The 25803-nt window shown below is 49.8% G+C and overlaps 2 protein-coding genes across 2 annotated transcripts in view; one reads left to right on the top strand and one right to left on the bottom strand.

The window, feature by feature from the left end:
• The window catches only part of Myo81F (unconventional myosin 81F), a 110814-nt gene that overhangs the window by 43564 nt on the left and 41447 nt on the right, over positions 1–25803 (top strand). Inside the window, exons 3-17 of the mRNA XM_089561138.1 lie at positions 10435–10497; positions 10606–10749; positions 11579–11687; positions 13074–13417; positions 17551–17781; positions 18431–18580; positions 19390–19482; positions 19567–19641; positions 19863–19913; positions 20916–21155; positions 21842–21987; positions 22648–22765; positions 23398–23556; positions 23680–23791; positions 24641–24747. Of these exons, the coding sequence (XP_089417264.1) occupies positions 10435–10497; positions 10606–10749; positions 11579–11687; positions 13074–13417; positions 17551–17781; positions 18431–18580; positions 19390–19482; positions 19567–19641; positions 19863–19913; positions 20916–21155; positions 21842–21987; positions 22648–22765; positions 23398–23556; positions 23680–23791; positions 24641–24747 (2142 nt within the window). The remainder of the gene's footprint in view (positions 1–10434; positions 10498–10605; positions 10750–11578; positions 11688–13073; positions 13418–17550; positions 17782–18430; positions 18581–19389; positions 19483–19566; positions 19642–19862; positions 19914–20915; positions 21156–21841; positions 21988–22647; positions 22766–23397; positions 23557–23679; positions 23792–24640; positions 24748–25803) is intronic.
• LOC149330518 (uncharacterized) lies at positions 1784–8484 on the bottom strand. Its single transcript, XM_089559871.1, has 3 exons — positions 8082–8484; positions 6364–6666; positions 1784–4868 (listed from the first exon to the last, which is right to left on the bottom strand). Exons 1-3 carry the CDS (start codon positions 8322–8324, stop codon positions 2565–2567), a joined length of 2850 nt encoding a protein of 949 aa, XP_089415997.1. The 5' UTR covers positions 8325–8484; the 3' UTR covers positions 1784–2564.

Raw genomic sequence — 25803 nt, forward strand, 5'->3', positions numbered from 1 at the left:
TGCCATCTGCAGGTGGTTTCCTGATACCGTATAGGAATCGTTCTTACCAGCAAAGTGCGTTTCGAATTCCGGCCTCCTCCAGTCAGTTTATCCCAGTTCCATCTTCTAAAACCCGCCGTGGGTTTAGTGAGGCAGTTTTAGTGGTAGCGACATGTAGTTAACACAAAAGGGGTAGTTCCTCCGCCCTGACATTACCGTCATCGCATGAAAGAGGATAGGGTGGAGGGATAGAGTCGGCGTGGGGTTAAAACTAGTTATGAACCTCTCACCTTGGGCTAGGATTAGGAGCCAGCATGATTTGCTGTTCGCCGAACCGATATCTCCGCCTTTGCCGCCTCTCGAAATTTCTGGCTTTTACAGCATTCTTGTTACGCCTGCAAAACCTGCAGTGGAGCGTATTGTGCGTATAGCACTCCCCGCGGTGCATATTCGGGAAAAAAAGCCGAGGCTGTGGGAGGTAAGACTAACGAGCATGCCATGGGGGCGGGGACGCCCCCGCATAAAAAAACACCATAAGTAGAAACTAAAGGTAGCCATCGCCTCGAAGCAGCGTGGCCATGGCGCCTGCATAAAGGATGAACCGACTTCGTCGTGAATCATGAAGGATTAACCACCTGCCGCCAGTCAACGGTGGCGCTACCTCCGCGTTACTGTCTACCGCGCTAAACGATTGTGGCGCCTCTTGCGGAGCATTTTTTAAACAAACCACCGCCACAATGAATGTCACTAGAGGAAGTGGGAAACTTGAACAGATCTTTGCTCCGTTTTATCCCCCTTTTTATTTCCGTCCTGAGTTGTACCTGTTACTCCCCAGCAGGTCGCGGTTGCATAACCCGAGCACAACCGTCTGGGAACATGCTGAACTGCGTCTCGTCTTCTTTAACCCCCGGGGACTGCGCGAGTTTCGCTCGAGCCATTTCTTTCCTGCGATGGCGCAGAAACGGCCGAGATGGCGACGAGATATATTTCTCTCTTTTTTTTTTTATCCCATCTCATTTGCGAAGATTTTCCGATGGGAGACCGTTTTTTTTTTCTCAATACCGCTCAGCCGTGCAGACGGTAAGCTGCCAGACTGTTGCGAAACTGTGGCGCGGCCGAAAGGCATGGCGTTTCGCAACGCAGACGAAATTTGCCGGCCGCCCGCCTTCCTTCGCGTTTCCTCCGTTTCGTAATATCCGCGAACCAGCCACGGGGAACACCACCCTCTGCTTGATGTAGTCTGTGAAGCTCTTTCGAAGCATTGCAGGGCTGCGGAAGCGACGGCTTGAAGGAGGGCCTCTCTAGGACGAAGGGGGGGGGGGGGGGATGATCGTGCAGTTGCTTCGGAAACGGCCAACATTGAAATGAATGCTGTCGTATACAGCCACTTTGTTGCGATCACCGCGGAAGCTTTGCAAGGCTTAGGCCTGCAGATATTGTGTTTGTTGCACTATGGTCGGCGATTTCTTTCGCTGTCTAGTCGACGCTTATCGACGTGACAGTTTCTTTCCTTTGCTAAACGGTGGTCAGTGGTAGTTTGTTCTTTTTAACTCTTACTGAAATGAACCACGGTCAACCGAACATTGTGGAAACCGCGCTTTTTGTCTTTTAAAGCATCGCTGTTATCAGCCTTCCACGAGACGTCTTGGTTGTCCCCCATAAAATGACGTCATCACATAGCAAAGTCACATGACCCGTTTCCATCGATCACGTGAGCCCCTTACATGTACAGCTGTAGTTGAAGCACGTGACACGCTGTTCGGACTTTGTGGCCGCTTCCATTTTACTGGGATAGTGCGGTGACAGGAGGCAGGTTTGCTGTTGAATGTCAAAGAAAAATTACTGTCATGTCACAGACATCGGGGATGAAGACTGACAACGGTTTGGCGAGCGAGTTCGCAAAACACGGTGACGTCTCAATTTATTGCGGCCCAATGCCGGCGCACCGGTCTACCAGCTTGGCTCTTTGAAAATAGCATAATCGCATCACTCCCCAACGGCTAAATAGCTCTAATTTGTAGGTCCGATAACTAGTAACTCATTTCTCACGGGGAAAGTGTTCTCAGAAAGGAGAGCCGCGTTAGGTTCAACGCACATTTTTGATTGGCCATGAAGCGTGAATTTAGCTCACTTCCAACGGTGTAGTGACGAAGAGAGAGAGAGATGATTTTGTGGGCACCGCTGGCACGCAGAGAAAGCCGTGGGTGAAAAGCTTCCAGAAGGATTTCGAGTGGGAGCCACTTCAAATTTCGCACTAGGCACTGTTGTCTAACAGCTGTTGCGTTACGTTGTCATCGCACGTGCTGAATAATTAGTGCCGGATTATGGGACATCGTCTTGTACCCTACACTATAGTTTTATGAACTGACGCGACATTCAATTTGCTCTTCGTGGTGACTACTTCTGGAAGCAGCAGCAGCAGCAGCAACGGAGTGAGTCCACCTCTTAGGTCTGCTCACACAACTCCAGTATCTTACTCTCCGCTCGTAGGCGCACCTCCTGGAATTCCTGGCCTCAACTGCGGTGAAAATTTTGAGGCTTCATCTTAACGTGAAACGACGTAGCCGTCTCATCCCGCGTTGCCACTACTCCTGGTCTTCTTCCGTGATGGTAGGCATCAGGCTGCGGAGGGTCAGTGTCTTCTTGCAGGAGCTAGGGTAGGCCTCGTTGAAGCTGCTCGCTGGGTCATCCGTGGACTCGTCGCCAGTCGTCGCTGGTGGGAAGTCAAAAGGCAGAGCACTTCTGTCAAATTCGTCCATAGTCATAGACAAGGGTACTTCACTGTGCAGGCCCCAGCTGATGTCGCGGCCGGTAGCTGTCGCCACCGTTTCGCTTTGCGGTTCTTCTTTGGGTCCGTGTTCGTCGTAGTCGGTTGTTCCGTATGAGGCAGAGTAAATGCTCCGCTGCGTCAGCGCGGGCGTGGTGTTAGACGAATGGGTTGAGTCTTCACTAGCGTTGGCTGAAGTGCCGGTGGTGGTCGAGTTAGAATCTCCGCCTACCTCGCTTGACGATCCACTCGCTTCGGTTTGACCTGCGCTGTTTTCGCTGGAGCTGGACTCTTGCTGGCTGCTTTGAGCTTGAGAGGCGACAAGCAAGGGTTGGAGTATGGCTGTGTCTTCTGTCAAGCCTGCGATGATGTCCTCGATGTCTATTTCGTTGTTCCTGAAGCAACCGGGAGCACAGGATACAAGACTGGTCTCCCTTGTCCACATATCCAGTTCGCTGTTCACTGGAGCATTGCCTGCTGACTTGCTCATTGTCCAAGCAAGTTGTTGCTGCTGCTGCGGTGCGATAAACACTGGCTTCAGAGGCGGAGGCATCGGGGGTCGCTGTTGCTGCTTGACGAAAAGAGGCTTGAGCGGCGCACATCGCCTCATCCATTCGTTCCCCGTGACGAAAATTGGCTTCAGAGGCCAAGACGTGGGAGCCTTAACGGTGGCAGGTTCGCTGTGTTCCACCTGTCCGGCGATGTTGGCCGTGTCTCGAGTGTTGCCGTCGGAGAAGAAATTTCGGACGTTGCGGCGTCGAAACTTGAGCGTGTCTTCGCTAGCCGGCGTCGAGGCCAGTACGTTTCCATCCGAGAAGGGTGTCCTCGCTTTGGGCCAGACACATCGCTCGGGAGACAACCGGAGCAGGTCGTAGTTCCGTTCCGGCTCGGTCGAGACGTTGACGGGTCGTGCGAGCGGTTGCACGAGGCCTAGCTGAGCTGCCGCGTCGTCAATCTTCTTTTCCTGCAGAGTCTGCAGAAATTCTGGGACGGCGCTGCACAGCTCAGCTCTGAAGACTTGCGTGGCAACGTGGCTCTCCTCCTGGACCGCTGGCTGTCGTCTCTGCGACGGGGGGTCTCTGGCAAGGCTCGTCTCTGCCGAAGCCGTGTACGTGGGCACCTCGGTCGCTTCGGAGAAGGCATGCATCCGTCCAGACGGGGCATCAGTTTCGGCGGACATATCGGCGCGCCTTCCGATTTCGTCGGTCGTGGTCGCCTCCTGGTACCCTCTTTCGCCGTGGAAGCCGAGGACGTTGTTGTTGTAGTCGACCAAGGGGACGACGTTCAGTGTGCTGAACACGTCCATGTTGTCCTGCAGGAAGCCAACGTTGGAATTTATCTGGAACAAGTCGAGCGGCCCGGCCCTGTCTTCGATGTCGTCGTTGGACATGTTGGAGAAGAGGAAGTTTATAAAGGACTTCTCGTCCACGCTTGGCGGCATCGAGCCTCCGCTCCCTCCTTCGTGCTCAGGAGCCGCGGCTCGCATCTCGGCGCTGAGAGGCAGCAGTCCGAACTGCGGAGCCATGCCGGGCGCCTGGAAGTGACAGTCGTCTCCGCAAAGGAGGTCCAGCACAGGTCTTTGTCGGGAGTCGGCGCTGTGGCTGCTGGGCGAAGCAAATTGTTCGAATGCGCCCCCTGGATGCTTTTCTTGTTGGCTGAGGTAGTCGTGGTTTGTGAAGTCGTAGCAAGTCGAACAGCTGATCGGCTGCTGCTTCTCGCTCTCGTCTGAGACCTGAGCCACTCCTGCCAGCTGAGGACTGAGTACTGTGCTGTAGTCCTGGGACATGCCCTGGTACATGTTCTTGATTGCGTAAAGCGGATCTGCATGATGCACGATCGGATCAAGGCTGGACAGGAGTGACGGTACGAGGAGATCGCAGTTGCCTTCTGCTTGGAAAGTGTGGTGCTGGCTCTTGGCGCTAGCAGTGGATTCTTCGGCGGTGCCTTCCAGCTGTGCCGTAGCCTCTGTGGTCTCTTCGGTACCGGCAGCGCCAGTCTTCTTTTCGCTGTCGTCTTCCGTACACTCCTTCGACGATGTCGCGGCCTCAGACGTCGAAGCCAGAGAGCTGCCTTCCATGAGTTCCTCTATCTCGCTGGGACCCGGTGTTTCCTCTGACGATTCCTGCGCATGTTTTTCGAAATTGGTGAAAGGCAGAGGTAAAAAATCTCCCTCAAAAGGCCGTGTCTCTTGCTAACACACCAGTAAAAGTCTAAAAAATGCCTAAATTGAGCTCTTATTCTACAGGGTGCGACATATTAAGTATCACTCCGGCTACAGAGGATAATGCTTCTGGACAGGCCAATATGTTAAGACGGATGCCACGCATAGCGGACGCCGACAAGTATCGTTCTCTGTCAGAGTTTTGTTAGCAGAGTGCATATGAGTGAAATGATCCAAAATTATCAAACCGTTCTAATGCTGGTCGCCTATCATCAAAATCACCACAGGGACAAATGGGCACCTGCTGATCTCCAACAGAGAGAGTGCATTGCCATGTCCTCACCACGCAGTGTTCGACTGTTACGGCCAAGGCACATAAGGGAGCGTAGCGCCGAATAATAGTTACGTGTGGTCCCGGATTTTCTTCTAGCATGCCATAAGTCCATAACAAGTATGACTGTACTGACTAATTTCATTAAAATAAACTAAATTGCGCTGACTAAATACTATCATTGCTGTTTTTTTTCACACTTTCAAGTGTATTCCCACCCCTTATGTAACACCCCCTGAAAAGGGGGCCTTTAAGGAATAAAACTGAACTGAACTGAACTGAATCGAAGTCGTTAGACATCAGAGTGCTTGATTTCGCGAGAGGCTATAACACAGTGTACTAAATACTATCGAAGTCTTTAGGCATCCTAGTGCTTGATTTCGCGGGAGATTATAGCACAGTAGGCTAAATACTACCGAAGTCGTAAGACATCCTAGTGCTTTATTTTGCGCGAGAGGTTATAACACAGTAGGAAGAGGCGGGTTTCGTTTTCGGCGTTGCTGGGAAAGATCGCTCCTTATCACATGTTGGTCTACGAGGAGACAGGTGAGGAGAGTATAATGTGAAACTATGCGAGGTCTAGGCTGGAAGGCAGCAAGTCGCCTGCTGTGCTGTTTGCATCGTTGTCTCAGTGGCATATACACTAACATGTGACTCACTGTCAGTTCTCTTAGTTAGGTACCTTAATACCAGTCGTTTCCCATTGCGTCCATTGCACTCTAAACAAAGGAGTATAAAGGGAGTAAGCTGTGTAAAAGGAGTGCGCTAGAGGACAGCTTATTCCCATTTTTACTCCCTTATAGGTGTCAGTACTACACTGTAAACACGAATACACCTATATGGGAGTCAATACTACACTCTAAACGCGAATACACCTATATGGGAGTCAATACTACACTCTAAACACGAATACACATATATGGGAGTCAATACTACACTATAAACACGAATACACCTATATGGGAGTCAATACTACACTCTAAACACGAATACACCTATATGGGAGTAAAAAGGGAGTAAGCTGCCCTCTTAGCACACGATTCGCTAGAGGACAACTTTACACCCTTTTTACACCTTTCTGTAGAGTGCTGCAGTTTAGCGCAGTGTAAGTTGCCTAGTAAGTACCTGGGGGGACGGTCTAAGGTGCCGTCGAATGTCCTTGAGTGCTCTGGCAATCACGGCCCTCTGTTTGTCCCCTTCGGAACTGTGCGACTGCCTCTGGGAGCCGAGGCCTGTCTCGATGGAACGCCGCTCGTTGGCGTTGAGCGTGGGCCTGGGGGACCCGAGCGAGGTGACCACCGCCGTGTCGCTGGCCAACCTGGGGTTCACCACCAGCGGCAGCAACACGGGCACGGGGTCGCAGTTGAGGGCCTCCAGGGACTTGTCCAGGATGTGCTTGCCTTCGCAAGGGCGAGCTTGCTGCGCAGCCTGTGGCAGGATTGTCGCACTAAGATTGCTGTCGGTGCCGACAGCCAACAGATGGACAAAACGCGAAAAAGGCAAAAGACAGCGGAGGAAAACGGACCGGCGCCGACATGTAAGAGAACGGGTACGTGTTTGCGCGAAGAAGACGGGACAACAAAGAAACACACACGACATATACAGAGCGCTCTGTATATGTCGTGTGTGTTTCTTTGTTGTCCCGTCTTCTTCGCGCAAGCACGTACCCGTTCAAAGATGAACCAACTCGCCTAAACGAAAGTTTTACTTACATGTAAGAGAAGTGTACTCGAAAAAGCTAGGTTAACGGGAGAGTTTTCGTTAACAATGTACTACACTGTTTCTTGCTATTCATACTTCTATACGCGGTGCAAGGCTTACAGGCACACACCCCCAAGACTAAGAATGTATGCCTACGTGTCTTGCTGCGCATAGCCGTGATATGCCTGGTCATAGCTAATGACCAGCAACCGCGTGGCCGATGACCAGTGGTCACTTAAGCTTTGATTTTCACCTTTAGACCTGCGATTCGCATCGCCTGATGTGACGTCATGACGCCACATCATTGACGTCACACCATTCGCCATAAATACCGCTGGCTTTCCTTTCGCTCGTGTACGAAGTTCAGCTCGGTTGAACCTCGGCTAATTTTTTTGTAGTGCTTCTATCTTCTGCCTTTTTGCGAGTGTACTTTGTATATAGTACCGCATTTTGTGGTAGCTTTGAACTGGCTTCTCTTGAGGCGAGATGTTTCAAAAACCCTACTGAGGGGAGGACATGTGCTGTGGGGGTATGGAGCATGACACAGTACTCTTGATCAAGGAAGGACGTCGCGTAGTGTACATTGTCAAACAGCTGCAAACTGAGACTAAGGGATTCCCTTGGCTGCAACAGCACTTTGTTTCTATTGGGCCCTTTTGCATGAGTAAACGAAATGATGCGGGCTGGTTTCGTCGAGGGCAGATCGTCCATTACCTGAAAAGTAATGGACGACATCCTGTCGTCGCGGATGTCGTCGCGACAAAACTGAATCTGCAGGGAAAAGAACAGACCAGGAGAGACAAACTCTTCCGGAATTTTAGTACCGATAACGTCGACTCCAGAATTTTTCTTCATTATTGATTTCACTGGAATTCAGGTCGGCTTTACGTAAGGCCGCCGAACTCCAGGCCGTGGTCTGGTTGCAGGCCGGGGTAAACCAAGTTCGACCCCTCTCTCTAAGTGGCGAATTTTTTCCTCATCTCAACGAGATCAGTTCTGACTAGTACGGCTTCCTATACGGCCACCAAATCCCTAGCCATATGCCTGATGTGGTCCTGGGTAACTCGGGCCTGTCCTTCGGAGACCCCTAGCTGCGCAAAAAAGTGCAACATCCCCAAGGACCACCGAAGCTGGCCAGGCACACTCGCCTGCGTCGGTGGCTCCCGGCCAGGCGCGCACTCTTTGAAGTCGTCGCCCTGTAGCTCGGTGATGCTCCGCACGAAGTCGATCACGACCTCCGGTGCGAAGTCGTCTCCGCGGCGAGCCCTGGGCTGCTGCTGCTGCTGCTGCTCCATCAGGCACTCCAGGAGCGCGTCGTCCAGGGGCGGCCGGTCGTTCTCGTCCCCGCCCCTGGGGGGCACCTGGCGAGGACCGAGCACGTCCATGGGGGCAGGGCCGTCAGCGGGCCTCCCTGGCGACGACGTCGGCGGCGGTCCCGGCGGCTCGGCGGCGCATCGCTGTTCGGTCCTCCCGGTGCCCCCGCGGTGCAGCCCCGCCCGCACGGCTCGCCACCACCGTGTCGCCCCTGTCTCCCTCCTCTTCTTCGGCCCGCCGCGGCTGGAGCAGTGATGACGGTAGCGATGCTGTCATTGCGAAAATGCGTGCGCTGTCTGGAATTTAGACGACAATACTTAGTGCGTATAAAATGCGTTTATCAGAAGGGTCGGGACATAAACTAAATGCACTTCTTCGCAACTCGTTAAGAGTGAAGAGCTCCGAGCGTGAATCGACGCCTTCCAGAAGTGTGCTTTCACGCTGTCAAGAGCCAATTACAAAAATTAGGGGGCACTTGGCGGTCTAACGTAGTGCACTGCACGGGCTCGGGCCGGCCCGAAAGCACGGGCCCGGCCCTGCCCGCGGGCCGGGCCGGGACATGATCTGTTTTGCCGGGCGCGGGCCGGGCTTGAAGCTGCGGACCCGAGCCGGGCTCGGGTCCGTATAGAAACGGCTGGTGTCCCACTATTCATTCACTATTGCAGAGTGAAGTACACAACTGCGGCATAGGAGCAGCGACACGGATGAGCTATGGGTTAGAGTACGCGCTGAGGAAAAAAACTAAGCTTTATTCATTGACTTATTTATTTCCTTATTTTCACGCCGCGGTGGCTTAGTGGTCAAGGCGCTTGATTACTGAGCCGGGGAACCAGGGTTTTCTCCTAGCCTCTTCCGAGCTTCCCTGTTTATCTTCGCGCACCTACTCGAGATTAGTGTCCAATAGAGGGCCTGGCAAGCACTACTCTTAATCACTTCCTTCTGGGTCAAAAAGAACCAAATTTCTGCAAGCCAAACTGTGGTTTCAGAACCTTTGTCGGCCAGTTTCTTAACGGTTGTCTACTTGACTGTGAAACGGGCCGGGCCGGGCCCGTGCTGGGCTTCACTCCGGGATTCACGGGCCGGGCCGGGCTCGCTAGAGCAATAATTTAGCGGGCCTGGGCTGGGCTTGAAGCCGCGGGCCTGGGCCGGGCTCGGGCTTCAGGTTTCGGGCCCGGGCCGGGCTTGGGCCTCAGATTGAGGCCCGTGCAGTGCTATAGTCTAAAGTGCGCAAGGCGGAAGCCTTTTCGCGCCGATTTGGCTGCCTCTGTTGCTGATTGCACGCTGTTTGCGAATTAAAGGCTACGTTTCTGTTGCCAATTCTTCTGCTGACTTAATCGGTAGGTGAGCGAGCCACCCAACTGGCCTCGTGTATTCCGTTGACGCTCTGCAGCACGAGCGCGCTTGGTTTTTGGCGAAACGGGTGAACGCTTGGGAGGCATCCGTCTGGCGCGACTCGAAGGAGACGTCTGACTCGGAATGTCGGCGCCGCACGATGGTGGCGCCACCAAGGCGCCAAGCGTCAGGTGGTCGAAATTTCCGGAGCCCTCCACTACGGCGTCTCTCATAGCCTTAGTCGCTTTGGGACGTTAAACCCCATAAACCAACCAACCAAGCGCGTGCGCAGTAGGGAGCGGCGCAGGCGCCGCCTACCACGTGGCGATGACGTCATCAGGATGATTGATAGCTATAGTGTGACAGTTTTCGAGGACAGACGGACAGCAAGTTCTCACGGCCATCGTTTAGGCCCGAGAGTAATCGTTGCTGATGACCCATATGTAAGGCTTTCGCATTGAAAAGGTCGTTGTCCCCACCTTATGTATAGTCCGAACACGTTAACCATGGCGCTTTTCGACCAACCAGCGCTCGTGCCGTTAAATGTCAACTCACCATCCTTGTATTCTTCGGACTGTTCACCACGCCGTTAACAGGTCCCCTGTCGTTGCGTCGTCCAATCTGTCAGCGTAAACCCTATTACTACTCCCTTTCCTCTGTAAATGCTCCTCTTTCCAGCAGTTCACCGCCTGTGTCTTGGCCACTCCCCCGTAGTGGGTATGTGCCATTCTATTTGAGGGCAACCAACCAACCGTTTCTTGGTGTCATGGCCTGTCGTCGATATGCAGTGCTCACGTGCAGAATCTCCTTGTGTTTGTCCGTGAGAATCCTTAACCGGCACTCGCTCAGACATACACGGGCACCATCCTCATCGCCGTCAACCCGTACAAGGAGCTCAGCATATACGACACGGTGAGTGGAGGAGCATGATATGTGTCTTGTCCGAGGTCTACGGCTGCGCGTGACCTCCCCTGGTTCGGTTGCCTTGTGACGTCATCCCGTTCGCGGCGCTCCTCGCAGGAATGGGTGCTCCGGTACAGCGGCCGCAAGATCGGCCAGTGCGAGCCGCACGTGTTCGCCATCGCCGAGTCCGCTTACGACAGCCTGCAGAACATGACCGCCAACCAGGCGTGCGTCATCAGCGGAGAAAGCGGCGCCGGAAAGGTGCGTGCACGGGGCACTGCTTCTGTCTCGAACCGTACGGCGTCTTCAAGCTGGCGGACAAGTCGTGACTGCTGCGAAAGCATGCGGTCTTCTAGTGCAGGAGAATATTGTAGATCTACATCTTCACTTTCCCATGTTCGCATATATTTTTGTCAAAATGTCAAAAATACGACAAACTGTTTTGTAGTTTTGTCGTTGCTACAGATTTCTTTGTTGTTTTGTAGTTTTGTCGTTACGACAGATTTCTCTCTTGTTTTGTAGTTTTGTCGTTACGACAGATTTCTATGTTGTTTTGTAGTATCTTCTGTAGCAGTCCAATTTTCTGTGTAGCACTGTTCTGTAGTAAGTACATGAATTTCTGTCGTAGCTACGAAAAATTTTGTTGTAGTAAGTTTTCAGTCCAAAACATTACAAAAAATCTGTTGTGACGACAGACACTTTTCTGTTGTGTCTTTCGAGTGGGGGTTTAAATAGGCCAGCTCAGCATACCTTGACCTTTTGCAGTGAAAAATCATGAGGGTCACCTTGATTTACCGTAAAAATTCAAATTTGCTCCTTGGGTGGATTTGAAGGCGGTCATCGTTCTCCTTCTAAATCCACCCATGGTTGTCAGTTCATGAGGTCGTATACCTTGCTCAAGGTTTCCTGTTCTTTTTAACAGCTAGCTGGCAACTGTCGCCACCCCGATCTAAGGGGAAGCTGTCGATTAGCTGCCTGGCTGTAAGGTCTCCATTGCCCAGATGGCACTTGGAGGGCTCGCGTAAAGTGCGGCGCTTTTAGTGTGAGCGGTTAAAACGTGCAGCTAACCAAGCCTCATGCCCATTTTCAGACTGAAACGACCAAGTTCATCCTGCAGTACCTTTGCACCGTCACCACGAACGTGTCCACATGGATCGAACAGCAGATTCTGGAGGCTAACACCATCCTCGAAGCTTTCGGTACGTCCAAAGAAAGTGATAAGCTTTGCGTTGCTCACAGCGTAGGTGCTCACCTTTGTGCCGTTAACATAGCATTCATAACGACCGAGCTACATACGTTCATACCATGAGAGGGACTTTTCACTTCATGAATGTTCTCTCGGCTTGAAAAATTGACAAGCAGTGAACGTGTAACTCTTCTTCCTTATAACATTTCTTTGGAAGCCGCCACGGTGGCTCAGTAACTATGGTGCTCGGTTGCTGACCCGAAAGACGCGGGTTCGATCCCGGCCGCGGCGGTCGAATTTCGATGGAGGTGAAATTCTAGAGGCCCGTGTACTGTGCGATGTCAGTGCACGTTAAAGAACCCCAGGTGGTCGAAATTTCCGGAGCCCTTCACTACGGCGGCTCTCATAGCCGGAGTCACTTTGGGACGTTAAACCCCATAAACTAAACATTTCTTTGGAAAATTTGATTGACTACTAGAGCGAATGCAGTAGGAGGAAAACGGTACCGATGTATGCCAACTAAGCCTTCGTGCAAGCAGGGGACGCGAAATCTTGCTTGGCTGTAACTCACAATTCCCTTGCCAGCGCGTTGACTTACACAGCGTGGCAGAGTACACTGCGTAATGGGCTCGATACACCAATCCTTTGCCGTCTACCTGAGCAGAGGCTTAGCTGGAGCACTTCCATATACTAGACTGTGTTGTCTTCTGCTTGTGAACACCGTAGCAGCACTACCATGTTTCGAAAAGTACCGCGTACCAACCATAGCCCTTCAAGAGAGCCCGTCAACGTATTTTCCAGGCCGCGGCGGCCACAGTTCGAACGAAGCGAAATGCAACAAACGGCCATGTGCTGTGCGATGTCAGTGCACGTTAAAGAAACCATGTTGTCAGTCAGTGCCTGTACGTGTTTGTGTCAGTGTTAATTAAAAGACTAGCGCATAAAACTAGGACAAAGACAGAGAAGGAGACAGGACGAGCGCAGACAGGACGAGCGCTCGTCCTGTCTCCTTCTCTGTCTTTGTCCCAGTTTTATGCGCTAGTCTTTTAATTAACAATGACACACCAACTAGCCCAGCTTTCCACCTTGTTTGTGTCAGTCTTTCTTGCCCGTGTTCCGGCCGCTCTGGTGTTGTCAAGGTGTGTAACCAACAAGCCAGGCACTATATATTAAGTTTTTCACCAACACCTTTATGATGTTCGTGAACACCCTTATGGTTTTACGGTGTAACACTCTTAGGGTGTTCATGGCTACCATAAGAGTGTTTATGAATACCTTAAAGGGTGTTAGCCCTGGGACACTCTGGGACCCCTTTATTACACCTTTAAGGGTGTAAAATATTTTAGAGAGTGCCGTACCATACCTCACCGTACCCCGCGCTTCGTCTCTCTCATCGCAGGCAACGCGAAGACTGTTCGCAACGACAACTCCAGCCGCTTCGGCAAGTTCATCCAGGTGTGCTTCGACAGCCGCTTCCAGATCAAGGGCTGCATGATCCAGGACTACCTGCTCGAGCAGTCGCGCATCACGTTCCAGTCGAGCGGCGAGCGCAACTACCACATCTTCTACCAGCTGGTGGCGGCCGCCCAGCGCAGCGCCGAGCTGCGCGACCAGTTCGCCATCGGCCCCGTGGAGTGCTACACCTACCTCAGCCAGAGCGGGTGCCTCTCCATCGACGGCATCGACGACGCGCTCATGTTCGACGCCCTGCGGCTCGCCATCTCCGTGCTCAACATTCCCCAGGTGCGTTGAATGCGCACTCCTCCTGCATTCTTTCTTCCATATACCAGGTGTTTCAGGGAAGCGGTTTGGGTTTTTGAGGAAAGGGAATGGCGCAATATCTGTCTAACATATCTCGGCGGACACCTTAACCGCGCCGTAAGGGAAGGGGAAGGCGAAGCCTGGAGTAGTAACGGGCCCTAACAAAACAGGTCCGCAGGGCAGCTATGGCGCAGTATCTGTCTCATATATCTCGGCGGACACCTGAACCGCGCCGTGAGGGAAGGGAAGGTGGGAGTGAAAGAAGAAAGAAAAAGGTGGGGAATAATTTCGACGGCCAGGGTATCTTTAATGGGCACTGACATCGCAAAGTACACGGGCGCCTTTTGCGTTTCGCCTCCATCGAAACGCTGCCGCCGCGGTCGGGTTCGAACCCGGGTACTCCGGCTCGGTAGATGAAAGCCTGAACCACTGAGTAGTAAAGTGATTGACTAAATTCTCGTAGTTAACTATTACCTGATTATCGTAGGCACCCGCTTGCAGTCAGAGATTTGTAGCCGGTCGTTAGATATCAGGTTGTAGAACCTCGAAAACGCGATTACCTTCGTCGCTGTGGCTCGACAAAATCTGGCTATTTCGACTGGTTATGTGCACTGGAGGGGTTGCTTTGCCTGCATGTTCCTCGAAAGTGTTTACATTAACGCAATGCACCTCGCCAGCCGCGCTGTTTTTGTTTGTGGCAAAAATGGAAAAAAAAGGTAGCCTCCCTTGGAGGAGCGTTAACGAAGCTCTAAAATGCGGTTCAGGCGGAGAGTCACATTGGTAACACCTAGCGAACTTTATCAACGCTCTCCGTCCGATATCCTTTGTTCTGTTTCATTTATTTCGAAGAAATGGATGAGCCAAGCTTGTACCTTACCAGATTTAGGTGTTTAAAAAATTGCCGACGATTACGTTATTTCGTAATGCGAAATTTGAGCGAAGCTCATCAGCTGTTTCAGCTTTTCGATAGATTGAGGCAAAGAATGCGAGCAAGACATTATGTAAAATTACAGACAGCTTTTTTATTTTTCAGACATATTCCTTCTTCAAGAAACGCTCCACTAACAGTAAAGTTACACTTGAGAGAGATTACAATACAAAAGAATTATTGCACTTAAAGTGCACTACCACAAGAGAGAGAGGCAAACAAAACACAATTTCTTCATTGAAGCTTAACCAGCGGCTCGGGCGGTCAACGCCCTTCTTATATAGGCTCGCTCCACATCTGTCTGTTCTTCGCGCTAAGGCAGGCGTGCACATACACACAGTGTCGGCTGTGCGGTCTCCTTCTCTTTCTCGCGCTGGGCGCGCGTCCTCATTGGTCAAAGGCCGGGAGTGGCTTCGAGGAGCATCTGGAACTTTCTGTAATGGCGCCGCCGCCGTCGCGCGAGTGAAGGGGTGGAGGGCATCTCTTAGCGCACGCAAGGCAACGCCCTCTCCGTAAACATCGCGTAGAAACGACTCGGACAGTCTAGAACAATCGACGGCAATCCCGCCGCCGCCGCGTCGGCGAGCGGTTTCTTATCCAGGGGTTTCTTCTCCCCCGTTTTACGACCCGCGCCGGCGAGAGCCGTCCGCGCGGCGCTGTTTTTAAGGCGAAAGCCTTTAATGGCTCATGCTCGCGGCGTCCGTTAGCGTCCGTCCATGCTCGCGGCGTCCGTCCATGCGCTCGCGGTGTCCGTCTATGCGCTCGCGGTGTCCGTCCGCGCGCTGGAATCGTTTCAACTGTGGCCTCTCCTCCGCGCAGCGGCACAACCTCCTCCTAATTTCCTTTCCTCATTTTCTTCATTACGGGCCCTCCTACTGTTTCTTCTTTCACTCCCACTTCCTCCCTTCCTCTACAAACGGATGACGGGTGTCCATCGAGATATATGAGACAGTTACAGCTTAATTCCCTTTCCTCAAATACAGCTTTCATTTTCTTCACTATGGTCCCTCTTTGTATTTCTTCTTTCACTCCCACTTCCTCCCTTCCTGTAGGGTGCGGTTCGGGTGTCCACCGCGACGGTTGCTAGACAACGGCTCTTGCGGTCGCAACAACAATACAACAGCGCGATTAAGCGTCCACTGACCCAGGTAGCCAGTTATGCGCGCTTCCTTTCCCAAAAATTGGGGGAGCTTAGTACAATTAAAGCAGGCGTTTTATACTGCATATGCAGCGCCTCTAGTGGGAAGAACGCGGCGCGCCGTGCCAAACGGCCGCCGTTACCCGACGAGCTGAGTTGGTAGCCCGTCTTTCGCTACGCTATAACGTCACTAGCGCCTCTATAGCGAGAGGAGCGCGGCGCACTGTGCCATGCGGCCGCCGTTACCCGACGAGCCGAGTTGGTAGCCCGTCTCTCGCTCCTGGTATGACGTCACGTTATGACGTCATTAGGCATGGTATGACGTCAGGGGTCATTCTAAAGGTCCAACGTGCCAAGTGACCGCCGCTACGCGAAAAGCAGTCCTTGAGAGTAGTATTGCTTTCGCAATGAAAATGATAACGCCAACGTCATTGAACACAATGAACGCCGAACGGACAACGGCGACAGCGCGCTGCCGCGATACGGGCGCCAGAGAGCTGCGCTCTAAAACATTACAATAAAAAAAGCGACCGCAGTCGCCAAAGACAATAAAAACCGCACATGCGGGAAGCCCTCCACGCGCCAAGCGGTTCGGGCAGGCGGCAGTGGGTTGACCGCAAGGCTTTCGCCAAGCACACTTTAGAATTTCCAAAGTGTCTTCTATTGCGAAAGCAATACTACTCCCAAGGACGGCCTTTCGCGTAGCGGCGGCCACTTGGCACGTTTGACCTTTAGAATGACCCCTGCCGTCATATCGATCATGCCTAGTGACGTCACAGCGTGACGTTATACCAGGAGCGAGAGACGGGCTACCAACTCGGCTCGTCGGGTAACGGCGGCCGCATGGCACAGTGCGCCGCGCTCCTCTCGCTATAGAGGCGCTAGTGACGTTATAGCGTGACGTCATAACAGGAGCGAGAGACGGGCTACCAACTCGGCTCGTCGGGTAACGGCGGCCGCATGGCACAGCGCGCCGCGCTCCTCCCGCTAGCGGCGCTAGTGATGTTATAGCGTGACGTCATAACAGGAGCGAGAGACTGGCTACCAACTCGGCTCGTCGGGTAACGGCGGCCGCATGGCACAGCGCGCTGTGCTCCTCCCGCTAGAGGCGCTAGTGATGTTATAGCGTGACGTCATACCAGGAGCGAGAGACGGGCTACCAACTCGGCTCGTCGGGTAACGGCGGCCGCATGGCACAGCGCGCCGCGCTCCTCCCGCTAGAGGCGCGATGTTATAGCATGAAGGATCGAGAGACGGGTTACCAACTCGGCTCGTCGGGTAACGGCGGCGGCCGCTTGGCACTGCGCGCCGCGCTCCTCCCGCTAGAGGCGCTGCATATGCAGTACAAAACCAGGCTTAACCAAAGCTAAGCCCCTGCCAATTTTTTTTCTTGCTAAGGAGGGGAGGAGGTTGCGCTTTTACCCTCTCCTGGTTACAACGGCTACGGCGACGCCATGAAACGCAGAAACGGGCGCCTAAGAGCTGCGCTCTAAAAAGAGCCAGTTTTGTCTGCGGGCTTGGAAGCGGAAGATTAGCAGCAAAACGCAATTATGCTTAGAAGTCGCATCGTTCCTTTTTCACTAAGCGGCTAACTCTATAGTGACTATGCTTAGCGGTCGCTGCTAAGCCTAATCATTGGACTTAGCAGTAGGCCTAGCCGAATTCTCGAATCTGGTGGCAAATAAGCGGCTCATTTAATGCAGGCGCACCTTCGATGGTATGCTGGTTTGTTTGAATGGTTAAATCTGTGGCGTTCATGAGGTCGCTGCAAGCTCAGGTAAATCCTCTGGTAGAAAAAACTCAGAAAACAGCTACGTCATGTTCACGCAATGCCACGTCACTGATGGAGTGAGGGTGATGTTATGGTCACGTGATGGGTTACTCCAACGTCAGTTGCTGCTCAAACCATGAATGGGCGCTTAACAGCTGCGCTGTAAAAAACGGAAATCATGCTTGTAAGGCAAGCCCTAAAGGCCATAGCATGCAGTTCAGTACTGAAAAGCGTACTGCTCGTGATGTGACATCTAATATTTCGTTCTTTTTTCTCAGGAAATGGTGGATGGCATCTTCAGCGTGCTGAGCGCCATCCTGTGGCTGGGAAACCTGCAATTCGCCGACTCCGAGGAAGAGCGCAGTTCTCTCACACCTGGAGACGAAGAGATCCTGATGACAGTTGCCACCCTTCTGGGCTTCCAGCCCGAGGAACTGACCTACGTCACGTTGCACCGGCAGATTATCGTCCGGGGAAACGTCACCGAGATACCTCTCAAATACCATGAGGTGCATGGCACATTAGCACTAGATGTGTTGCTGGTGGCGTCGAATGGGGCGGAGCTTGAAGTGGGATTCACCATCCTGAAAAGAGAAGGGAAAAAAACCAAGATAATGGCGGTAAAATTGCCGCAGGAGTTATGCTCAGAGGCAAGACAGTATGTATCAGAGGAAAACAGTTTATTTTATTGGTATGGTGGACAATAAGAAAAATAATTTGTGATTAGGACATCAAAAGTAAGAACAAATAGCATGCAAGGACTGGTTGAGGTTAAGCGTGAATTCTAGGGGTATTTGTTATGCTGGACATTGCACAGCTGTCTGAGGTAATGCTGGTGAAGTTTTCAGTGGCAGTCCCAATCTTCAGGAAAAATGAGATGATGACGGCTTATTTAAATAGTTGTGGTTTGCGCTGTTGCATGCTAGGCATAGGCGACTGGAGGCTGTTTCTACAAGATATACGTCAGTCATTTGGAAAGTTTGAAAGTTAACTTTTCATCGGTGAAGATCACAGCTGCAGATGTCTTGAAACTCTTTTGCTATTTTTATTTGAAGTTACATGCTGTGCTATTTGCTTTCAGTGACATGTATTCATGTCGCCTTTAGAAAAAAAGTATGGATCATTGAACCAAAAGCCATGCCTTCAATTATTTTACAGGCGCAACAAAACCGCCATGCCATGGCCAAGGCTCTTTACTCAAGGACGTTTGCCTGGATCGTAAATTACATTAACATGTGCACGAGCCCTGGAAAAGACAGCAACAGGTTCCTCGGTGTCCTCGACATCTTCGGTTTCGAAAACTTTGGGGTAAGCATGAATTTTTTATTTTTTCTTCAGAGGGACACTCTTCACACTCTAACCACGGATTCGTCTTTATGGGAGTAAATAGAGAATAGTAAGCTGTCTTCTAGCACACTCCATTTTATAAACGGGAGTGCGCTAAAGGACAGCTCCTTTACTCCTTTCTGTCTAGAGTGCAGTAAGCTATTGCTCTATTCTGCAATGCTTGCGTATGTGCTGTGAAGCACGTTCGATTTGCATCAGAGCATTTAATGAGTGCAGAGAATAGTGTATCCGGCCAGACTTCTAAAACGACTCTTTGCGATAAAAATTTACCGCAGTTGCTTTATTCGCAAATCGCAAATGACATTAAGGCAACGTATTCTAAGACGTAAGCCAATAACTTTTGACGAGGATTCTCCATACTTTTTTTGCGCATTCTTCTCTTGGCGAGATAATTTAATGTAGTTTTCTTAAATTTATTTGCTGTTTTGTCAATAACGGTACATCGCATAAAATCGGAAAAGTTTTTGAGACCCGGTAAAAACAGGCCTCTGGTATGAAGCTAAGCAACGCATTTTAAGATGGAAGCCAATAACTTGTGGCGAGGATTCTCCATACTTTAATTGCGCATTCTTCTCTTGGCGAGATAATTTAATGCTGTTTTCTTAAATTTATTTGCTGTTTTGTCAATAACGGTATATCGCATAAAATCGGAAAAGTTTTTGTGACCCGGTAAAAACGGTCCTCTAGAATGAGCTTAAAATGGTCTGGAACATTTTTGACAAAGTTGCTAATGGTCCGAATTCTTCCTGCCCGTTCTTCAAACTTTTCAGGTGAACAGCTTCGAGCAGCTCTGCATCAACTACACTAATGAAAAGCTCCACAAGTTCTTCAATCATTACGTTTTCGCCTTGGAGCAGGAAATGGCAAGTGTAGACTGACGTGTCATTCACATTGGTGCCTCGTTATAAAAACGATCCAATCACACTTTTCTTTCCCTTTGCTTGCAGTACCGGCAAGAGGACATTCAGTATTCCCACATCCACTTCACCGACAACACTGCCTGTCTAGAACTGATAGAAAAGGTGATCTCAACGGCTCTCTTTCTTGATTGTACGGAATAATTTTGACCCATAAAACAGCTTCGTTTGTTCAATAGTTTTTGCGGAGGACTATGCATAGTTTTGCTTTGCTGGTGTCGTTCATAACATCTTTGAAAACATCTACATTTAAATGAAAACTTAACCTAATTTAGATCAATTTTAATTTAGATATCTGATCTACTCCTTCTCTTTTTCTTTTGCAGCCTCCAAAATGCATTCTGAAGCTCCTGGTGGAGGAATGTCGCATGCCAAAGGTAATGCTCATGTTGCTGTCATCTAGATGTGTCAGACTTTTTCGTTAGCGCTAGCCATTGGTGAAATTTCAGCTACCATGTACTGCGGTATAACTGATAGGCTGGAGATATTAATTAGTGTATCTTGCACGTTGATGGCCGAGCCCATCCTTGCGAATCACAGTGAACTTCCTGAGGAAGTGTTCTCAAGTTTCGAGACTTTTCAGAATGAATCTGTGAATAGAACTTTCCCAGTGGAAAAGCTGTAAGAACAATTTTGAAGGACCACCACGGTGGCTCAGTGGTTATGGTGCTCGGCTGCTGACCCGAAAGACACGGGTTTGATCCTGGCCGTTGTGGTCAAATTTCGATGGAGGTGAAATTCTGGAGGCCCGTGTACTGTGCGATGTCAGTGCACATTAAAGAACCCCAGGTGGTCGAAATTTCCGGAGCCCTCCACTACGGCGTCTCTCATAGCCTTAGTCGCTTTGGGACGTTAAATTCACATAAACTAAACCAACTTCGAAGGGGAAATAAACTTTGCAAATCAACTTTGCAACTGATTTTGGCCATAAGGAGACTCATCGAACCTATTGTGCTTCTGAAAAAGGGGATTTCATAAATGAACACTGGACTGTTCTGGTTCGGAAATCGAACTCTGGAATGCCACAAGGCTATGCTGGTATCATATGAGTTAACCAGTGTGGCAAGCGGATAGCATCGCTAGTCCAAATTGATCCGTAACCTGAAGCATAAAAATAGGAACTAAAGTCGAACCTTGTTATAACGAAGTGGTTTATAAAGAAATAATGGATATAACGAAGGAATGAAGATTCCCCTTGAAAGCTCGGTCAGTACGAGCTATAACGAAGCTTTGGCTATAACGAAGTAATCGCTGGCCGTCTTTAATGTTGTTGTAACGAAGTTCAGCTCTACCTGAAAAGTCTCCGGAATGAGCTAGCTGCTGCATTCAGACTGGCTCCCATCACTGGTTGATCTTGGCGCTCCACCCCTTTCGTCCAGGGCACAGACATCAGTTTTGTGAGTAAGCTGCACCAGGAGCTGGAGAGCCACGCGTACTACGTCCGCGGCGACGACCGGCGCCGCTGGGAGCAGGAGTTCGGCATCCGCCACTACGCGGGCACCGTCGTCTACACCACGCAGGGCTTCCTCGAAAAGAACAAGGACGCCCAGCAGGACCAGCTGTTCGAGCTCATGCGCAAGTCCACCAACGCCTTTGTCAAGGACCTCGTCAAGTTCCAGGTGCGCATACACGTCCTGGGGGTCGGTCTTCTGGACCGCAAAGCTTGAAGTGTTGCAGTCACTATCATAAGGCTAAATATTTAGGCTCGGTCATCATTACTGCACTTTGTTTTAGCACTTTTGTCATTGATTTGTGTGTGTGTATCGAATAAGGTATAGTAAAGTCTATTAACAGCTCTTTTTTGTTTAAGAATCATCATCATCATCAGCCTGACTACGCCCACTGCAGAGCAAAGGCCTCTCCCATGTCTCTCCAATTAACCCTGTTCTTCGCATGCTGCGGCCACCGTATCTCCGCAGATTTCTTAATCTCATTCGCCTGCCTAACTTTCTCTGCCCCCGGCTACACTTGCCTTCTCTTGGAATCCACTCCATTATCCTTAAGGACCAGCGGTTATCTTGCTTGCACATTACAAGCCTTGCCTAAGCTCACTTCTTCCTCTTGATTTCGACTAGGATGTCATTAACCCGCATTCTCTTACCCACTCCGCCCGCTTCCAATCTCTTAACGTTACACCTATCATTTTTAATATTAATCAGAATGTTCAGTAAAGAAGGTGGTCAAACTTTCTGGGGGCGTCTGCTAAAAATTGTGGAATGTAGTAGCGTTAGGACCAAAGGGATTTTTAGCAGACACAATACTCTAACATGTTAGATGTCATTAATGATTGTTCATTTTCTTCAAGGACCTTCTGGAAGTGACGTTGACGCGGCTGGCGGCTGGAGGCACCACGATGACCAAGACGATGAACAAGAGCAAGCCGACCGTGGCTGATGCCTTCCGCTACCAGCTGACGGCGCTCGTTGAACTTCTGCACTCGACTGTCCCTTGGTACGTTTCAAGCTAACCATTTTTCATTAGTCTTGTTTGGACTCCATGCCCTTTTTTTTTAAGGGTGGGGTAGGGTTAGAATGTAAGGCATAAGCTAGAACGTACAGCCATAAATTATGTTAAATTGAAAGGTGAAGGGATAAATAATCATGAAGCACAAAAAGATGGATAGCTGGCGGGTTTTTGTAAGTGCGTTTAAATCGGAAACAGAGAATGGCTCTTGTAGTGGTGAAGTGTCAGTGATATCGCATAAAAAATGATTTTTTACCTCGTCATGCTTTGAATCGGATAGCCACTTGTTAACTTTGAAGAAATGAGCGAATTAAATTAAAATGTAAGTGAATTAAGCTAACTTCTTGAATAGTGGTCTCATCGGAATAGAGACAATGAGACGAGATGACGAGATGAGAGACGACGATATTTTAACTGCACTGGAAATGTGCGCACATATTAGCTTATATTCTTGATAAGAAACAACCCCACAAATCTCGATGCGAATATTGAGTGAGCATTCATCACGGCATTTTGCTACACTTACTACAAAGCACGTGAAAGTCAGTTAGCGATTTCAGTGTAGTTCCATTTATTGTGAGAACTTCGCAGTAACGTATGCGTTGCTCACTGCGTGAATGCAAAACGTTCCGTGGCCTCATGTTGCAGGTATGTACGGTGTATCAAGCCAAACACTCAGAAAACAGCCAACAACTATGACGACGAGCAAGTTTTGACACAACTTCGATATCTTGGCATGCTGGACATCATTCGCATCAGACAACAGGTAACTATACAGCACTTAGGGCACATATTTTGAGTACTCAGTATTCCTCAGTACAGTATGCTAAACACTATTTCTCAGAATGAGAAAAACTGAATATTGATTGCTCTGTGCCATACTTAATGATGAATTCCCTGTATTTAGTATTGAGTACTCTAGAAAATTCTGCTGCAGTGCAGGCATACATGCAGCTTTCTTCACCGGTCAGTGTTTTTCTGGCTTGAGTCCGGGAAGGTGTGAAACTTGAGTATCTGTGTACATTAAGTGACCATAACTAATTTGGGTTGAAATTTCTTCGCTGACTACGCTTGCAGTGGCAGCGCCTTCATGTAGTGCGACAATAGAGGCTTGCACGAACCCCTGGTGGATTATATTTTTAGCTTAATTTATGTTGGCCTTAAAGGCTTGGCTTCTGGCGCCTATTGTTTCGTGTTAAATAGCACGTTAGCTGATTTTCGAGGTCCTGTCAGCGCCGAATTTTCGATAGTGAATAGGGTGCGCTGTTTGTCATGCAATTTCTTTAATTATTTCTACGTTCCTTTGTTAACATTGACTGCAGCCGATTCGGTTATCTTTTAATTACACTTCAAACAGCTCGTGCGTAACGCTGTGCTCTGAACTGTTGTTTTGCCTAGGGTTACCCCATTCATAGCACGATAGATGACTTCCTGCGGAGGTACCGGTGCCTGGTTCGGCACATGGGCCCGCTTCCGCCAGATCCACTCAAGGCCTGTCGATTCATCCTCGAGAAATTGAACATGCCCAAGATGGAGTGGCAGATCGGAAAGACCAAGGTACGAGACCCCGTTAGAGTCACCTTTGTCGCACATGCAGATGCCAGCGACAACGCTGCATCACGGGGCGATGGAACTTGAGACGTCCTCAGAAGCTTTTGCTAACTGCGTTCTTCACCACAGGTTTTTATGAGGACCTCCGTATTTGACCCGCTCGAAGACTCCAGGCGAAAGCTGCTTCGCGAAATGGCCACCATCGTGCAAAAGACCTGGCGCGGCTGGCGGCTACGGAGAGGTAATAGTAATGGTGTATTCCTTGCAGACACCGTCCACTCAGAATAGTTATTCAGTGTGTGGTTGCTGTTTGCAAGTCAAAAGGGACTTGACGAGTAACTTACAACTTCTAACGCTAGAACAAGAGAATAGCACCCTTGAGGCAGGCATGAGGCGCTCTGTCCTGTCCACCATCTGTTTCCTTGTTCAGGTGTCATATGCGCCAACCATCAGAGGCCAAAATATTGCTGAATTTACAACTGGATGGTTTAGGCAAGATTATTATTGCTCATAAAGAACATTCATTGTAATTCATCAAGAATTACAAAGCCCCTAATATTAACACTGTGACTTATTCATGCTGGCTATGGTTACACCCGTATAACATAATTCGTCTCTTATACGAAGAGAGAAACTGTAAACACGGCTGGCTTTGATCAGACAATAATGAAATTGTTCGTTGGTTTGTGGCAAGAAATGTTTCATTGGAATGGATAATTATTTGTTACTGTTTAACTTTGAGTACACTAAACTGCTACAAAATAAACCTTTGTGTTTTTCGTATCTTCGCAGTTTCAGGCCCGCTATCGTAATAGTCTCTACACTATATTCGAATGTAGTGGCGTTCAAGTGCAAAGTTTGTTTATGGTCGTTGACGGCGAGCAAAACAATGTCCGCGACCATGATGGATCCACACGGCCTCAAAATTGCCAAGAAGCGGGGCGCATTTGAACGGGCAGTTTTGAGAAAAATGTCCTTCAATTTGTTTAGCGTGCGCTCTACTGACACAGGAAAGCCGAGTCTAGAAGCTCGAAAACATTTAGGATTTTTAGAAGAGCCTGCTGTTTTCTGTTTTTTCTTTTCGTCCCAGAATTCCTTCAGCAAAGAGCAGCTGCCATTCGCATCCAGCAGCATTTCCGCGGTCATCGCCAGATGATCCACTTCCTACAGATGAGGCGGGCCGCCATCACTATACAGGTTCGTATATTCTCCTACTGCACTTTCCTCATTGTTCTCTGAGAACATACTGAAATCAAAAAGAAAAAATAACGATTTGCTTCCAGGTGGTCAATTGGTTTTCTAGGAAAGGAAATGGCGCAATATCTGTCTCACATATCTCGGTGGACATCTGAACTGCGCCCTAAGGGAAGGGAGGAAGGTGGGAGTGAAAGAAGAAAGAGAGATAGAGGTGCTGTAGTGGAGGTCTCCCGAATAATTTCGACGACCTGGGGATCTTTAACGTGCACTGACATTGCACAGCACAAAGGCGGGTTTCGCCTTCATCGAAACGCGGCCCAGCGGTCGGGTTCGAACCCGCCTGGTGTTTGAACCCAATAGAGTGCGTGCTCTACATTCTAAACAAAAGGAGTAAAAACGGAGTAATCTGTTTTCTTACAATGGGTGTTTGCTAGAGGACAGCTTTTACTCCCATATAGGCCTAATTGTATTTAGAGTGCAGCTTCTATAGAAGTTCTGTATCCATATTTCACGTATATGTCCTTATATATGCTGAAAATACTTACACTTGCACCTCCTCTGCCTAGGGCGCCTTTGGGCCATGCTTTAGAGACAGCCATTTTATGAGCTCACTTTGCATATTAGAATAGCAACAAAATAGTGGTGAAACTGGAGCAGATTTCTGTGGGAACGAAGTACATTCTACACGAAGTAAATAAGTTGCAGCAACAAAGCGCACTACACTGACTCTTGGATTACCAGTCTGTGACAGCACCCTTGTACTCGTTCCATTGATAGCTCAGTTGGTAGAGCGGTGGACTGTAGAGAACATCCCAGTGGACATCCATAGGTCTCTGGCTCGAATTCGGCTCGACGGACACCATTTTTTCTTCGCACTCCCATGGTCTTTTTTTTTTTTTTAATCATGCTTAGTAACAGCTGCGGGCCACAAAACCGCGTTGCTTCTTGGCGAACAAAGGTGAACCTTGTGTATGCGTTGACTTACGACTGTATGCTATTGAGTAGGTGTATCTTTTGAAAGGAAGAGAAAAATTAAAATAAATAGTAAATAAAATG

This window comes from Amblyomma mixtum, chromosome 9 (assembly GCF_055824585.1).
Source record: "Amblyomma mixtum isolate Tamu chromosome 9, ASM5582458v1, whole genome shotgun sequence".
In the NCBI taxonomy this organism is placed as follows: Eukaryota; Metazoa; Arthropoda; class Arachnida; order Ixodida; family Ixodidae; genus Amblyomma; species Amblyomma mixtum.